Raw genomic sequence first — 17,901 nt, 5'->3', positions numbered from 1 at the left:
GGGACGGGAGCCCTTCCGCAGCGCGCCCCACGTGGTCCAGCTCTGTGCATGCGCAGCCGCAGCTGTGCGCCTCGCCATCCTCTCCACTGCCTCCTTGCTCTGTGGAGGAAGCCTTACACGTGGAGTCGCTGCTTTATTCAAATGTTTATGTTCCTGGAAGTATGACCCATGTAACCTTGTTAGACTTTACAGAATTTTTATGATTTAATTAATTCGATTAGCCACTCACCTGGCTAAGGATTAGGTCTCTGAGCCAGTAACTAAGGGGGAAATGGAAGTGATTCAGAGCATGGGGAGTCATCGTTTCTCTGGGTTTCAGACAGGCTGGCGAGCAGGTGGCCAGGAATTGGCTTAAGGAGAGGCCTTCCCGTGCTGTGAGTCAGGTGGGGCAGGGAGAAGCCCTGGGAGGTCAGCCCAAGTCAGCAGGAGCAGAAATACCACCCAACCAGGCAGGCTCATGTTCTGGATACTGACTGAAGGCAGAGATAAGGAACAAGTAAGGGAGGAGACGATTAAGATCACATCTCTGTCCTAGAACAGAAAGGGTCAGGCATCGGAAGCAGCCAGACAAAAAAAGAGAAGTCAGGAAAGTGAAGGGATGAGCAGCAACAGAGAGGAAAATGATAAAGATGAAGATAATTTGTTTGCAGATCAAATGCTTAAGTTTGCAAGAACATTTCACAAACTCCGCCTCATTTGGTCCCCAAGTATTCCTGTGAATTAGGGTTACCCAGACAAGGTACTAAGGATCCAATAGTTAAAATCACCTAATCGAGACCTGACACAGTATAAAGAATACCAGACAAGGCCACAAGCTCAGGCTCTGATACATTCTTACGTGACACTTGGTGTCATTTGACCCTTTTGTACCTCATTTTTAAAATGAGAAATAGAAAGGAAGACAGCAGACATCTATTAATCTGCGTTGTGCCAGGCATCATGCTTGGAATCTGATACAATTTATTCCACTCATATTTCACAGTGCCCGATGAGGTAAGTTTTAACAAATATTACGGAATGTCACAGGTTTTTCTGAGAATCAAATTGAAAGATGTATTGTTCTCAATCTTTTCTCTGCCTGGGCAGACTAAGAACACATCCTGCAAATATAAGAATCTTGGAATGGCACAGGAAAATCTATATTACCATTTCCTTTTGACAAGTCAGATGATCTGGCAACTCTAGGCTGAACTAAGAGCCAATGGGTGGCACCCTAAGCACTTGGCCCAGGGTCCATATCTCATTGTTATTTTGGCCTTCAGGCATGAGTTTGTAACTCAAATGCTCATGTTCCCCTAAGAGCTCAGTTCGTAGCTACAGGCAATGATTCCCAATACAGTGGGGCCAGGAGAGAAGGAAACAAGAAAATCCCTGGCTGAAATAGGCCACAGGAAGAAGGGAGGGAGACCGGGAGAGTAGTAGATCCCTGGAAAGAAGATACTGTTGGACAGGGAAGGTGAGTAGTGAGAGGGAAACACACGTCCATTGTGTTTCTGGAAGCCCTGCCAAGCATTCTATGGGTGAACAACTGATGCTGCCCACCTGGCAGAGCCTTTCAGCCCTTGACTGATAGTGGACAAGTAAGATATAAAGATTCTGGAATAATTAGCCTTTTCTTGTGCCAGATTGATGATGACAAGAGGAGAGATACGATCCAGAGACTACGACAGTGCAAATACGACAAAAAGGTGATACAGTCTCCTCTGCTTCTCTGAGCTGTCAGTCAGGGGTGTGTTCTGGGCCTCCTGACTCATCGACGCCCTGCTCCTGAGCTTGGCGGTGCAATGGCGAGGATACCAGGCTGATCCAAGGGGCTTTTTTCACAGCTCTTCATAGGGATGGACAGGGCTCTGCATCCAGGGTTAGAAAACACAATCCTGAGCAAATTAAAAGACAAAGAGAACTTTTTAAGAGGGGTATAGAAAGGAAAAGGAAAAATAAATTCAGTCCCAGAAACCCTAGTATTATATTATGGCTCATTGCAGTGGGAATATGACAATTCCATAAAGAGGTTTTGTAACTTCTGACCTTTGTCCTGCCCTTTCCATTCTTCCTTTTCATGTAGTCATTGTTAAAGAAATTTTCAAACCTGAGCCTACCATATCCCAAGCAGTGGGCACCAGGGATATAAACACTGATGAAATAGTGTCGCTGCTCACTATTTTATGCTCAAGAGCCTACAGTACAGTGAGAAGTGAGATTCACAGAGTATTGTAATATGCATATAAGTGGTCACGCTACAACAGCATCTCCTTAATTCAATTAATTGTTGCAGCGAGTGATTCTGAAGGATCTCAAACACAATGATGGCAATTTCACTGAGAAACAGAAGATAGAATTGAACAAGGTATGTGTCCCTTACTTGAAACCCTTAAGTGAAAAATAGTTTCAGTCCATTTTCCCTAAGCACTGAGGACCCCAGTGGGACAAGGTATTCCTGCAGATGCTGACAGGGAAGTCCTCAGACCAGGAAATGCACGACTATACTTCTTTCTGAAAGTTCTACCACTGGATGTTGAAGACTGATGTTTGGTGATGTAAAATACATTGGAAATTTAGCAAATCCTAGAAAATGGTCGTGATATTATTTGAGTGTAGTCAAAAGTTTGTATTCAAGTCTCTTTGCTGACAAAAGAAAGGCTGTTGAATATGATGTAATGCAACGTGTAGTGAGAAATGGACTGACATTCCAATGTATCAAGAGCAGTCCATCTTCCCAAATAGCTACATATTTTATTAGGATACTGCTTTTTCCTCTGGCATTCCTTTCTGAATGACTTGCTTTGTAAATAAACATGTTGTCTTAGTTACTGCAGATTGACTATTACAACCTAACCAAGTTCTACGGCACAGTGAAGCTTGATTCCATGATCTTTGGGGTGATCGAATACTGTGAGAGAGGATCCCTTCGGGTAAGGAGCTGTGATCATTTCCAATTTCCTAACTGGTCAACTATATGAAAAAAAAACTATTTAGTGGGAATTTTAAATGTTCACCCAGTGAAATGATCAAAGAGTTATCAGGAAAAGTTGGTGGGTTCATATGCTTATCAAACTTGATCAGTCCTATTACATCTTTATAAAAAAGCAAGTCAAAAAATATTCTGGAGTGTAAACTTGAAAAAACAGGGAACACATGTGAAAAAGTGAGTGATTATCTCTAAATTCATTTTACTTCCATACTTGCTTTTATATTAAAAGGAAAAAGTATGGTCATTTTGATAATACCAAATAAACATTAGGAGAGTCAACCGTAAGTCCTGTTTCTGCTACTGTCCACTTGGGAGGAACTGAGGCTGGCCCAGAAGGGGTCAGGTGTTCTGGCTAAGCAAGCCCAAAGCAGAAAGAGAACATAAAATGGAACTGAATCAAGTTCTTGGGAAGATCCAAGCAACAAGCTAGGAATATCAAGCCATTGGATAGTTCAGAAGGACAGGCATACACAAGAAACATTCACATGCAAGAAACAAAGTCAGGTGTCAAGCAGAAGCAGGGAGAAGGTCAGTAGTGGGGAGAATCCAGGGCAGTTGCTCCAAAGGGCACTGAAATATTTGCACCTCACCTTGAGCATCTCTGGAGTATGTTACAAGGGCTTTCAAATATCTTTGGATAGGGTGGCCATATCATTTATCAGGATACATTGAGAATGAAAGGGGGCACTATAATAATTATGTTGCAACATCAGACATGAGCCATAGCTGGCCCCAAGCAAACCAGGATGTGTGGTCACCTGCTTTTGGACTATTTTCACACCCAGTGTTTCTTAATAACCTCAATATCCTTCCCCATAACCAAGTCAGAATACTAAGATTGGGGAAAGCAGTCCCTAATATGAACCCTAGGCCCAAATATTCATCATTCAATGAAATTTTAAATTAAAAAATTTAGTCACTTAGAATTTTTTTCATATAATCTTACCAATAATCTTCAACAACAACAAAAAAAATAGTGGCTTTCAAAATGTATGACAAAAACTCAACTCTAACCTCAAGGAAAAAAAAAATCATACCTCTAAATCCTATTCTCTCTTTAAAAAATAATAATAACAGAAGTATTCAATGACCAATTTAGAAGAATAAGTATGGCCTAAGGAAAGGAAACTTTCAAAATCCAATTATTGTAGAATATATAGAATTTTTAAATGCATTTATGAGTTTTTTTAAACTACAATAGATACAAGCCTCTCATACTTCTAATTAAAATTTTTAAACATTAGACTACAAAAAATGGGAATAAAAAATAAAGCTACAAAAAAGATGCTTTTAATTGTGAAGGAGTACTTCATGACTATTAAATTATAAAATCTAAAAAAGGAAAAATTTCACAAGCAATATAATCATGAAAATTTGACTCAAAAACAAAAAAATTAAGTAGGATGATAATGATAGAAGAAATTATAATTTCTATTACAGAGAATACCAGACTCAGCTTAATTTTTCTAAACTTCAATGAATAATTCTCATTGTCTATATACTGTTCTAAAGTTAAACAAAAATATGGACATCTTGTAAGTTCACTTAACATTCAACAAGGCTAGTATAAATTTGATACTAAAATATGATTAAAGACTACAGTTATAAATATAGTTGGAAAAATTATAAGTAAAATGCTAGTAACTCTAAGCCAGTTGTGTCTAAAAATCATAATATATCAGATATGGTTAATTCTATGAAAAGAAAAAATGGTACTATAATGCAGTATTTCAAAAGGTTATAAGAGAAAAATCATATGATCATTTTAATTGATGCTGAAAATGATCATTTAAATTGATTCTGATAAAACAAACACATTCCTAATAATAATTTCAGTTCTTTTGAAATTACAGATCTTCCTTCACTTAAAATGGGTTCTGCCCCAATAAACCCTCTGTAAGTTGAAAATATTTTTAAGTCAAAAATGCATTTAATACACCTAACCTATGAACATCTCAGCTTAGCCTAGCCTACCTGAACTGGGCTCAGCACACTTACATTAGTCTACGGTTGGGCAAATTCATCTAACACAAAGCCTATTTTATAATAAAGTGTTGACTAGCTCATATAATTGATTGAATACTGTACTGAAAGTAAAAAACAGAATGGACGTGTTGATCCAGGGTGATGGTAAGTCTTGGTGGTTTACCCTTGTGGTCGCATGGCCAACTGAGAGCTGCAGCTCAGGGCCACTGGCAGCATCTCAAGAGAGTGTTGTACTGCATATCACTAGGCCAGGAAAAGATCAAAATTCAAAATTGAAGGACAGTTCCTATTGAATTCATACCACTTTCACACCATCATAAAGTCAAAAAGCCATTAATACAAACCGTTAAGTTGGGGACCATTTGTAGAAATGTTTCCTTTATGAAGGCTAGACCATATCTGATTCATTTGATTTCAGTGGGACAGAAATTATAGAATACCAATTAATAGAGCCTGATCAAAGGGTTTCACATGGTCTTTTAATCCCTGAAATGTTCATCAGCATTTAGATAGTATTTTTGGCTCCCTACCCTAAGCTAGGAAACTTCAATGATCTGAGTGGTGCTGGGCTCCGCTCAGGCATCGCTTACTCATGTTGGGAGCAGATGACGGAAGCTTCTACAGGAAACCACTGCTTTGTGTCGTGAATCTCAAAGCAAAAGCTGTGCCACTGCAAACTTTGCAGTCCCCTCCCTGATGTAATTCCTTTAAGCTTCAACCCATAGCAGATCCCCATCAGAGCCTACTTTTGTGGGGAGACAAATGAGAAAAAGGCCAACAAAGACAGTGTTTCCCATCTTATAAATATACGACAACCTTAGCTAACCTTGTTTAGGAACAATTGCTTCATTCATGCAACAGATATTTATTGAGCATTTACTACATGCCAGATGCTGTACTAGATGTTGTAAATATAGCAGTGAACAAAAATTATCAAATATTTTGCATTTTCATAGAGAAAAGAGATAATAAATAAACAAAAATATATAATATGTCCAGTACTAAGATAAAGAGTTTCTTTAGAATCTGCTCATCATTTCCCTTCTTTAACCTGGCCTGGTACCCACAGCCCAGCCTGCCTTATCTGAGATGATCAGTGACTTTGGAGACCTTATGGGAATTAATGGTACAGTGCCTAAGTTAAAACTAAAGGTCAAACTGGACATTTTTCTCCAAAGAGAAAACTTATTAGGCTATCAGAGTTTTACAGTGAAGAATAGTTCATTGTTAGCTTAGCTAAAACCCTGAATCTTTATAGAACCATCATCATGTTGAAAAAGTGATTTCAAAATTCTAGGTCATATAATTCCCACAAAATCCAGGAACTCTGCCTCATTGATAGAGGACATAGTAAACTTATAGAAAACTTAGAGCTGTTAAGCCAATGGATGCAACTGATCATGTGAGTAGAAACAGCCTAATGAAGGAATTTCTTAATAGTGATCTCTTGTTTTAAAACACCAGGGTAATTTTGAGGATACAGTACCTGTAGCCCAGCCCCTGGTGGATCAGGCTCACCACCCACCCTCCAGGCAGGTGTCTTCTCATCCCTTTACCCCTGACTGGAGGAAGACCCAAGATTTGGGATACTACCAGTATCTCCCACTCATTTCATTACTGTGAGATATGCTTAATGTTTCCTAAGTAAGAGAAAAAAGAAATTTATGTCCAAGAATACCAGAACAATGGAGTCCAGTTTGTCCCTGATTCCAGGACCTCATGAGTAAAAAATCACTAATTGCCTGCAATTGACTATTAAATAAGTGCCATATAGGGATATGAGTTGCACAATATCCCTCCTTGTGACAACTCATCTTCTTCCTCTTCTTTTTCTCCTGTTCAGGAAGTTTTAAATGACACCATTTCCTATCCTGATGGTACATTCATGGATTGGGAGTTTAAAATCTCTGTCTTGTATGACATTGCTAAGGTAAGAGGCCTACAAACACCAAAGACATTTGTGAAAATTAAATATAAGAAAACAGACCCAGTGAGCTATATTCAACCTTTGTACATTGGTTTCTTCATTGGTAAAACGATAATAAAAATAGTACCCATGTCAGAGGGTTGTTGTGAGAATTTTATGAAATGATGCATGTGTTTCCTATAAGGTCTGGGATAAGTAAGTGTTTAATATCTGTTAGCTATTTCTAATTACTATATTTTTTTACTCTGGATTACAGGTACACATTTTTATAGACTTGCTGGAATAAAAATTATATAAAGCTACATGCAAGGCAACAATCTTCAACTTTTTAAAGAAAATATTAAGACCAGGCAGCCATCTTTCATGAGAAAACAATAAATTTGGACATGTCTATTCTCAGATATGATATGAAAAAGGAAGTGAATACTAGTAACCAGGGCCTCATTCAAGAATAAAGAAAAGCCAGTCCCAAGAGTGAGCTGTCTGATACAGTCTTAAACCACCTGAAAGTCATCTAGGATCAGAATCAGGTTTTAAAAATATTATCTGATCCCCTATCTACTACATTTCACTCCCATAATCAGGCTGAAAACCAGCTCCTGCAGTGATATCTCTGGCCTCTAGAGGGAAGCACTGCAGCCATAAACAAAACCAAACAAAGCCCCCAAACCCAGCTTCTCCTTTCTAAACAGAATGTAAAGTTCTATTTTAAAATAGAAGGAGACCGATTAGATTTCAGGAAATCATTTAGCCTAGCCCCTCCCCTCAGAAAGGCAAGGCCTTATTTTTCATATTTCTTAATTGAGGTAGGAAAAAACCAGGGACATACCCAAGGTCACAGACCAAGCCAGTGGTAAGCAGAAACACTTAAAAAAAACGAAAAAGGACCAACCTTCTGTTTCATAGTACATATAACTACTTAACCAGAGTCTTTAGACAATTGCCTTTTACTATGGCAGCTAAATAGTCTTAAAAACTGATGCAGTACTTAGGCAAATACTAGGGATTGAACCATATTTTTAAAGTAAAATTAATGGAACTAAATTAAAAAATTCTGATGGTGTGATTCCATCTGCATGCTGCAATGATTTCAAAATGTCATTTTCTTTCATTACAATAATCAAGCAGCTGACAAGTGTCATATCTCTTTGCTTTCTTTCTTGACATCTGAAAAATTGCAGGGAATGTCATATCTTCACTCCAGTAAGACGGAAGTCCATGGTCGTCTGAAATCCACCAACTGTGTGGTGGACAGTCGAATGGTGGTGAAGATCACTGACTTTGGCTGCAATTCCATATTACCACCAAGGAAAGGTCTGTAAAGAAGGGAATGTTACCACTTTCCCACTTAAAAAAAAATCTTTCACAAGCCACGTTAGGTACCTGGGAAATAGTGATACTGATCAGAACATAAACACTTCAAGCTACAAGAGACAACAGCCAGGTCATTCCCAGCCCTTCACCTTTGTCACTTTCAACAAGTGCTTCTTGGGTTAAATCTCCTTTGTGGATTTCCTTCATCTGTGTGTTCTTGGTATCAGTGAGAAATCATGACGAACTTACTGTGGAAGCAGAACAGGGTAACAAAATACAGAAGGTTAGACTAGTAAGACATCTTGGAAATAATCTGATTAACCCTCTTCCTTTATAGAAATAACTGAGGGTCAGAGAGGCTAAGAGATTCACCCAAGAAAATAGAATACAAGGCAGAAGGCCCATTTCCAAGTTCTAGATGTCATTCATTTATCAGTAATAATGATAAGAAATGATAGTAAGGAAAAAACCTTTTATCTGTAAACTTATCCCTTTCAGGATTGTGATGAAGGTCAAGAAAGCAACACAAAGAAAAATGATTTGTAAAGTATAAGGGGCTTTTCATGTTGAGTATTATCCATTCTTTACTATAACTTGGGCTTAAACAACCTCAGAAACCTAATGCTCACATATGCCTCAAAATACCATTGAGATCCAAAAACTAAAGTCTGTTTCTAACTCTACTTTGCAGTCGCTTCATTTTCCTTCTAGTAAGAGAAAAATTACAATTCTGGCCCTCCTTCTTCAGTCCAGTTAAGCATAATATGACCTTGGACTCAATATAGTAAGTGTGTGTTAAAGACTTACTGTATGCCATGCATGGTACATCACATAGTGGAATAAATCTTCATTAGATGACTCACCATGACACAAAGTCAAATGAATTGCAAGTCAAATCCTATCCTGAGCATCACTCAGTGATACCTACCTGTCTTTGCTGTCAGTTACCTGAAATTTTGGTATATATAGATCTACTTTACCTTTCCTACCACGCTAAGCCATTAGGATCAACTGTACATGAATCAAAACTCACAGAAATTCACAGGACATAAATTCAAACAGGCAGTGAACATTTAGATGGGAAACCACATAGGGAAAACGGGCCTCGTCATGAGCACATTAGTCATATACTGCACCTAATGACATGAATCTGTAGACTTTTCATTGAAGTGCTAAAGACAGAAATCTCAGAAACTTTACAGGGAGATAGGTGATCCTGGAAAACTTAATGGGATGTTGGAGGAGAATTAACTGTATGGCTCTGTTATTACCAAATAAGAAATGAGATAGGAGTCCAGAACCCAAGCATCTATAGGAGCCAAACACAGAACACGGAAGACTTCACTTGAGTGACGTGGACTAGATGGGAAGCATCAGGGCACAGTAGTAAAATGGGAGTAAATTGTATGCATTATTCTTTAAAGAACATTGTGGGAAACAATAAAAATACATCTATGGGCAGAAGCCTGCATGTCACACTTGGAAAATGACAGTGACAATCTCTTTGTTTAAATGTGCTGTCTTCATTTTCTTTTAGTGAATATATATCCATGTATATACATATATAAAAAAAATATGTGTATATAATTATATTACATATACATTTATATAAGATACATAAATATATTTTATATTTATAAAATATTTTATGTATAAAATGTACAAAATATATAAATACATTTTTATATTTATATTTTCATAGGTTTATACTATATGTCCCATAAGCTATTAAATCCTCAACCCCTCATATCTGCTGTACTCATTCCACAAATAGTTACTGAGCACTCCTATATACCAGGCATATTTTCAGTAGCCTTGAAGGTTTTCAGGACTATGATCCTAGCAGTTCCAGGGAAGACCTTATAACCTCACCAAATCCTGGCATTACATAGTCAGTTTAAAAGGTAACCATGTGTTCTGCCCTGTCACTAGCATTAGCACAAACTCCCTCAATGCTTGGGACATACAATTTCAAGGCCACTCGTATTCAGGTGTGCAGTGTAGGGACTCAACAAAAGCAGGTTGGAGACCAATGGTCTGCTCACCCCCTCAACTCTGCCATCTCAATGCTGAATTCACAGACCTCTGGACGGCCCCTGAGCACCTCCGCCAAGCCAACATCTCTCAGAAAGGAGATGTGTACAGTTACGGGATCATTGCCCAGGAGATCATCCTGCGGAGGGAAACCTTCTATACGTTGAGCTGCCGGGACCAGAATGGTAAGATTCTGGCCTCTTCATCTGCCTGCTCCAGGAGCCGGCATTCAGATGGACTGAGACCATAATGTGTCTGTGACCGCATCTCAGCCCCTTATCTGCAGAAATCATCTGCATTACACATTTCACAAGGATATTGGAGGGATTAAATGATGGTATGAACATCAGCATGCTCTGAAAAGTGTAAGACAAGGTACCCCTGCCAGGTGTCATTTCTGTCAGTATTGTTGTAAGTCAAGCAATCTTCCCTCAAAATTTCCTGCTTTCCTTATGATTCCAACAAGAGACATATCTGTTTAACACCAGAACTAGATTGCTCTAATGGGACAACATGCACACTTCCTTTAGTTCTTACTAAGAGAAGGGAAATGTGTTCCATTCATCTGATCCTCACTTACTGAGCACTTACTCTGGGCCAGCTCTTAACTGCCTGGGGTTGGGAATGACTAAGGGATGCGGGGCAGGGGAAACCTAGTGAAGGCAGTCTATCTAAGATAAGTTTTGAAGGGTTAATAGCCTTCACTTAACATAGCCTTCTGGGTTAAGTGGGTATAAGACCCCTTTACCTGGCAGCTCATTCATTCATTCCACATCCATCTACTGAGTGCTGGCTCAGGCTCTACAACACCCTCACTGGTACCCACCCAGGGTTGGTAAACCAATTTTGAGAAGCTGCTGCTAAGCCTTCTTTATGCTATGTTCTTTCTCATAATCTGAATCATTTTCATTCCACCAGAGAAGATTTTCCGAGTGGAGAATTCCAATGGACTGAAACCCTTCCGCCCAGATCTGTTCCTGGAAACAGCAGAGGAAAGAGAGCTGGAAGTAAGTGCATGTCTCTGCATGACTTTCTTTGGGCTGCTTTAACAAATTACACAAACTCGGTGGATTAAAACAATAGAGATGTACTTGCTCACAGTTGTGGGAGGCCAGAAGCCTGCAGTAAGTTGTCAGCAGGACCATACTTCCTCCAGAGGCTGCAGGGCAGAATCCATTCCTTGCTTCTTCCGGAAGCTTGTGGTGGCTACTGACATTCCTTGGCTTGTGGCCACAGCATTCCAATCTCTGCCTTCAAGGTCACATTCTCTTCTGCCTAATCTTCCTCTACCTCCCTCTTCTATAGGGATATATGTGACTGCATTTAGGCCAAGATAACCCAGAACAATCTCCCTATCTCAAAGTCCTTAATTTAATCACACCTTCAAAGACCCTCTTTTCAAACAAGCTAATAGTCACAGGTGCCAGGGCTTAGGACTCAGACATTATTTTGGGGAGCTATTATCAACCTACCATGCTCCCCACGTCCTTTTCCACCTCCCCTAACTCAGGGAAGAGCCAGCTGCTTAAGCATACATCACATTCTCACTTTTTAGGAGCTAAAAGAACAAGGTAGCCATGTGATACACTGATATAATCTTATAAATACCACCTGTGGATTAAAAAACATATGTAACAATTTCTAGAAACAATGGGGAAGTGTACAGTAGTCCACCTCACTGAATGTGAACCTACGTCCACTGGGGAGACGTTCCAAGACCCCCAGGGGATGCCTGAAACTGGGTAGGAATGAAGCCTGTGTGAGCTATGTTTATTCCTAACATTCATGCCTATGAAAAAGTTTATAAATTAGGTGAAGTAGAGATTAAACATAATAACTAGTAATATAATAGAACATTTATAACAATATACTATAGCAAAAGTTATGTGAATGTGGTCTCTCTCAAAATATCTTATTGCACTGTATTTATCCTTCTTGTGATGATTTGAGAAAATAAAATGCCTGCGTGATGAGCTGAAATGAGGGAAATGATGTACGTAGGCATCATGACTTAGTGTTAGGCTACTAAGACCTGACCATTCGTCAGAAGGACCATTCATCTGCTTCCCCAGATCATGGTTGGCCGCGGGTAACTGACTCTGCAGGAGCGAAACCACGGAGTTACTACTGTACATCGGAATCTCCTGGGTGGCTTGAGCATGAGGCATTCTGTAAGCGCCACCCTGGCAACTCCGCTGTCAGCCGTGGTTGAAAACCACTGGTTCTCCTCTCATTTAGAGCCACTTGTCTCCTTCCCACTGAGCGCAGCTATTAACTCCCCTCCCCAACATAAACCCTGCAAACTTCTGCGCAGCATTTTCTTTCCCATCAATACAGCCTCGTGTGTCACCTCTTCTCATTAATTTAGGGCTCAAGGGAAGGGCGAGACAAGGTAGTGCAGAAGGCCATGCCTGAGAGAGCGTCTCACCCTCTTTTACAGACCTGAGATGGTTTTAGAACTTTCAGCCTCAATTACTCCCATCAGGGAAGAGTATTGCCCCTGGGCTGGTCCACCCTTCTCTCTTCCAGGTCTACCTGCTTGTAAAAAACTGTTGGGAGGAAGATCCTGAAAAGAGACCAGATTTCAAGAAAATCGAGAGTACACTGGCCAAGATATTTGGGTATGACTGAACTTTTTGCTTTTCCTCACTAATTTCAGATTTTCCTTATAATAGTTCACATTCTGTGGAACTTAAGAATGAGAATTTCTATCCTAGTGAAAATCCCAGCCTGCAACACCTGACTCAAAAAATCTAAAATGATACAGAGACCAACAGACCATTTGCGCAGGGAAATAATCATGTGAAAAGTCAAATACTCAAGGACAAAACTTGTCCAATTAAAAAATAAATTCTGGTTAATTGTAAATACGTCTTCTTAAAATATAGTTTCCTCACCCTTCTGTAAGTAATTAGGATTTAGAAGTCTGGGATGGATCCTGGGAATCTGGAAAGCTCTTGGATAATCCTTTAGATCAACAAGTTTCTTAAAATTCTAAAATCTTAAAACCAGCAACTTTGGCCCTAGGTACTTAATATTTGTACCATGAATCATTATAATTCAAGGTCAAAATGCACACACACACACAAAATAAAGCACCTAGAACACAATTATCTAGTAAGATTGAATTCTAGATTTCCCATGTTTTCAGTCAGATACAGCACAGAGGGAGAAAAATAACACTGGAGTAAGAGTTAGGAGATCCAGTTTCCAAACTCAGATCTAATAATAGCTTGCTGTGGGACACTGGGGCAGAATCCTCACCTGACCTGGGTGTCAGTTTTCTTGTAAAATTGGATAGAACAGGATAATTTCTATAATTCCTTCCAACTCTAACTTTCTGAAGTTCTCCTGAAGTCAAAGATTCAGATACATAATGAGGCTAAGAGCCCAGGGAAGAGATGAGTTGCAGTGAAGTTAATGGAAGTGTGGCCATTGATTAGTAGATCTAAACTGTCATTTGTGGGGAAGGAGCAGAAAATAATAAACAATTTCATTCTTGCCCATTTTTCATGCCTGTTACAAAGAGCAGGTGAGCTTGTACGTGTGACAGAGGAAACAAACTCTTGAAGGTACACTGGGCCCCTGATATTTATGTACTAATAATATGTAGTATGTGGTTCTGCAGTGTGGTGGTTCTCAAACTTGGCTACACAGGGAGATCACTGGGGGAGATTTTAAAAAGACTGATGACTGTATCCCTCCCTAGACAGGCTGAGGTAATTGATCTGGGGTACAGGTTGGCATCAGGAGGTTTAATAGCTCCTCAGGTGATTAAAATATGCAGCCAAGTTTGAGAAAACTGTTTTAATTGAATCAATTCATCATGAAGTGGGATAATGCATCTTCATACCCTACATCTACAACCTCACCCTTTCTACACTACTAGACTCTCCACTACTGGTCCCAAGAATACCGTGGGAACTTGCTCAAACATTCTGTTTCTTAACCCCAAGCCTAGAAGTTTCCAGTTACATAGGTCTGGCACAGGACTCAGAAATGTGTTGAATTTTTAACACACCTCCATCCCCACCCTGGGGGATGGTAATGTGGGTCCTCTCCTTAAGTGCAGAAGTGGTAACTTGTAATTGTTATAATAATGAAATGGTACGGTTTATGCAGCCCCTTCAATTGGGCCATATACGTTAGGAACATTATCTCCATTGCTCAGAACTGCACAGGAGCTCAGTGTGCCTCCTGAGCACACTGTGCACCAAGGCTTCTCACACTCACCAGTGTCACAGAAAACTGACATCTAACTCTCCTTGGTCTCACAAAATAATCCAGTTAGGTTTTTTTTGCTTTAGAAACCTGGCTCTCTCTTCCAAGAAGATGATATACAGCTCAGCTATGCTTTTCGTGTTCCTCCTCTTGCCCTTGAATTGATCACCTCTAGATCATCTAGAAAAAGATTTTCCCTTTATTGCAAATTATCACTAGAATTTTAGAAAATATGCACAAGCAAACACAGTGAAAACATCACCTATTTGTCAATAGACAACCAGTGCTTTTTGAAAATTAAAAATGAGATTGTAATGTTTTCTGTTTTATAAAGTTTTTCACTTAACAATGTAGAGCTGGCATGTTTCTGTGTATTTAACAATTCAAATTCATATTTAATGATGCATTCATATTTTATTATCATATTTTAATCACTTCGTGTTACACATTTAGGTTATTTTTAAGTGTTTGCTATGGTAAAGAATGCTGTGACTTTCTTAGTAGTTAGCTCTCAGCACATGCATGGCTGTGCCCCTGGGCACTTCTTAAATGCAGAGTTGATGGACTGATCAGCATGTGAATTCTTAGTTTAGGACACATTTTGCCAGATTGCCCTCCGGGTAGGTGGGACTATGTTTTTCCTCCTTACCTAAGCTGATGACCATTGTTGTGACATTTGTTCTTTTTTTGAAAATCTCACCTTTGTTTCTTTGATTTTCTCCTGGGGTTAAATTTTTTTGTTATGCTTGTTGGCCACTTTTATTTTTTCTTTGTTAAAGTAACTGTCCATCATATTTGCCCATTGTTCAATGGACGTTCACTTTCTAAAATAATGTATAAGAACTCTTTATCTGTTACTACCTACAGCCTATTTCATGACCAAAAAAATGAAAGTTATATGGATACGTTGATCCGACGCCTACAGCTGTATTCTCGAAACCTGGAACATCTGGTGGAGGAAAGGACGCAGCTGTACAAGGCAGAGAGGGACAGAGCAGACAGGCTCAATTTTATGTTGCTGCCCAGGTAAGGCAAGTCCTCTTGCTGATGTGATTTCCAGTGATTCCACAGCCATGCTTCATGCCTTAAAGCTGGAATCGTCAGCATTGTTGTCTAAACATTGTTTTTCTTTGTATCTGTATAGGATTGTTCCATTTGGCATATTCTTTCACAGATTATTGAGTTTAAATATACATGTACCAACTTGCTAAGCCTTGTTCTGGTTTGTACTCTGAACGTCAAGTGTCCACATGGTGCCGCAGAAAGAGCGTGGACTGTGCAGTTAGAACAGCCTAAGTTATAAAATCTCTTTGCCACTTTTACTGCATCTGGGACCTTAGGCAAGTCACTGTATGTCTATCTGTCCTCCATCTCCAAACGGAGATGAAAGTTTTCCTCTGGAATCTATGAGCTGTAAGGCATGGTCAGGCACTGAGTATCCGTTTCTTTGCTTTTTTCTTTCCATCTCAAAATAGCAGCCAAATTAGAAGAAGTAGAAGCCATTCTAATGGGGGAGGTGGAGGCCCAGCATCAGATGTCTCGTGTGCTAACCTCTATTTTGCAAAACAATATCACAGCCATAATAAGAGAAGAAAAGTAAAGCTGAAACCCCCAGATTAAAGTTGCATGAGTTGCTACTTAGATAATAACTAAGGAATGTTAAGATAAGCAAGAAATGTGAAAAGCTAGGACATAGGCTTAGGTCAAGGATTCCACGACTGTCACAAGTGAGCAGTAATGTCCTCTTCTCGTAAGAGTATAATAAACTGTCCTATTAGGTTAAAGATAAGCGAGGCAGCCTAGCACTGGGTGAAGTCATGGAAACCAAGGTCAGCTGGGCCTGGCTTCAGTCATGGTTCCACCACCTACTGCTGATACAGGAACTTGGGCAAGTTCCCTATATGCTCCAAGCCTCCATCCACCTCACACACTGACTCTGAGAACCCCCAAAATATGCGCAAGGTATAAGGCATTCGCATAGTGTCTGAAACGTCTGTCGTTGTTATTATACAGAGGCTGTGACTTCTTTTATATATAACTTCTTTTAGTTATTAGTCTATTTTGAACCCATGCTTCATTTAGAATATCAGCTCTACTTTAGTAAAGGAATGATTTTGAGATCCTGTGAGCTGATGTCTAAATAAAAAAAATAGTTTCTCTTCTGCAAGCCTCAGTGAAGAGGTAAGAGTTACCCACAGGCTCTGTGCAGTCATTCGGGGCTGAAGAGAGCCTCCTGCAGAAGCCCAGTGCCCTCAGCATGCCTGGGAACAGCCTGGGAGTGGCACCTGGGAATAGGCTGGAACCTTTAATCTTCACTTCAGAGAAGGCAGCTTCTGTCAGAGCCCCATAAATGCTAGTTACACGATACATAATTCCATGCCTGGCGTGTAATGCTGAATTGTGACAAAAACAACATCTTGATTATCTGGCTGCCTTCCCAGCATGTCATCATCAGTGGTTTTAATCAGTAATGTCACTCAAATGATTTGAAACGATTGTGGCTCATCACCTCAGATTTCTTCTTACCCTTGGTTTAATGTGCTACTTTGACCCCTGGGTGGTAAATGTTTCACTGGACTGCCGAAGGCCACAGCACCCATCTCTTCAATAGCTGCAATACACCATGTCTCCCGGGCAACTCACTTTGATGATTTATGTAAACAGGATATACATTTGCGAAAGAAAACAAACATTCATGATAAATAACTAGAAGAATCCAAGAAAAATATAGAGCAAAACTGTAAATAAACTTAAGACCACATGTAAGAACCAGATACTGCTTAAGCACTTCCTTAAACAGATTAAAAAAGAAGTCCTTTCTTCTGTGGGAAGCCCTTCTATACCACACATCTAATCTGAATCTACCACATTCACTGATCTGTGTCAGCCCCAGCATGTTATAGAAGCTCATAGTGCTAAGTCACAGCCCTTCATTTGCCTACCAACATCAGCTTCCCTCTCTGGATAATGCACTATTTTCCAAGCTAGTACAATTTTTCAGGAGTAAGCAGTAAAATGAAGGGCAGTGATGGCGAAATATCCAATTGTATCATTACATCTTTTTAGCCTCCAAAACAATCTGCGCTCTTATACTGGGCATGTCGAGAACAACCACTCCAGAAGGAGCCCTGAGCACCCAACCCACCACACCGAAGGGGGGTTTTCACAGGTCCCGAGCTTTGTCACCAAGCCAATTGAAAAGACTTCCCTTGAAGAGAGTATTGCACTGCACAAATATCCTTGTGGTTGATTAGCTGTTTTCTGGAAGGGTGCCAGACATTCTTCCTTCGACGGACTCAGAATACCTCCAGCTCTTCCCAGCTCCCCGAATACGCAAGGCCTGGGTTGAGGAGGAGGTGCGGTGCACTGACAGGACCACAGGGCAGGATGTTACCAAGTTCTAGTAACTCTGCCCTTAGTAGCTGTGGGGCCTAGTGAAAGTCACACA

General features: G+C 39.9%; 1 protein-coding gene across 2 annotated transcripts in view; it reads left to right on the top strand.

Moving 5' to 3' along the window:
• GUCY2C (guanylate cyclase 2C) overlaps window positions 1-17,901 on the top strand; it is a 59,508-nt gene that overhangs the window by 31,331 nt on the left and 10,276 nt on the right. For both annotated transcript variants that reach the window (XM_036909303.2, XM_036909294.2), the window contains exons 13-21: window positions 1,626-1,688; window positions 2,276-2,347; window positions 2,808-2,912; window positions 6,801-6,887; window positions 8,066-8,198; window positions 10,280-10,417; window positions 11,151-11,239; window positions 12,762-12,853; window positions 15,321-15,479. In XM_036909303.2, the coding sequence (XP_036765198.1) occupies window positions 1,626-1,688; window positions 2,276-2,347; window positions 2,808-2,912; window positions 6,801-6,887; window positions 8,066-8,198; window positions 10,280-10,417; window positions 11,151-11,239; window positions 12,762-12,853; window positions 15,321-15,479 (938 nt within the window). The remainder of the gene's footprint in view (window positions 1-1,625; window positions 1,689-2,275; window positions 2,348-2,807; window positions 2,913-6,800; window positions 6,888-8,065; window positions 8,199-10,279; window positions 10,418-11,150; window positions 11,240-12,761; window positions 12,854-15,320; window positions 15,480-17,901) is intronic.

Source organism: Manis pentadactyla, chromosome 14 (genome assembly GCF_030020395.1).
Source record: "Manis pentadactyla isolate mManPen7 chromosome 14, mManPen7.hap1, whole genome shotgun sequence".
Classification (NCBI taxonomy): domain Eukaryota; kingdom Metazoa; phylum Chordata; class Mammalia; order Pholidota; family Manidae; genus Manis; species Manis pentadactyla.
Note: the sequence above shows the minus strand (reverse complement) of the source record. Positions and strands in the feature narration are given on the sequence as shown.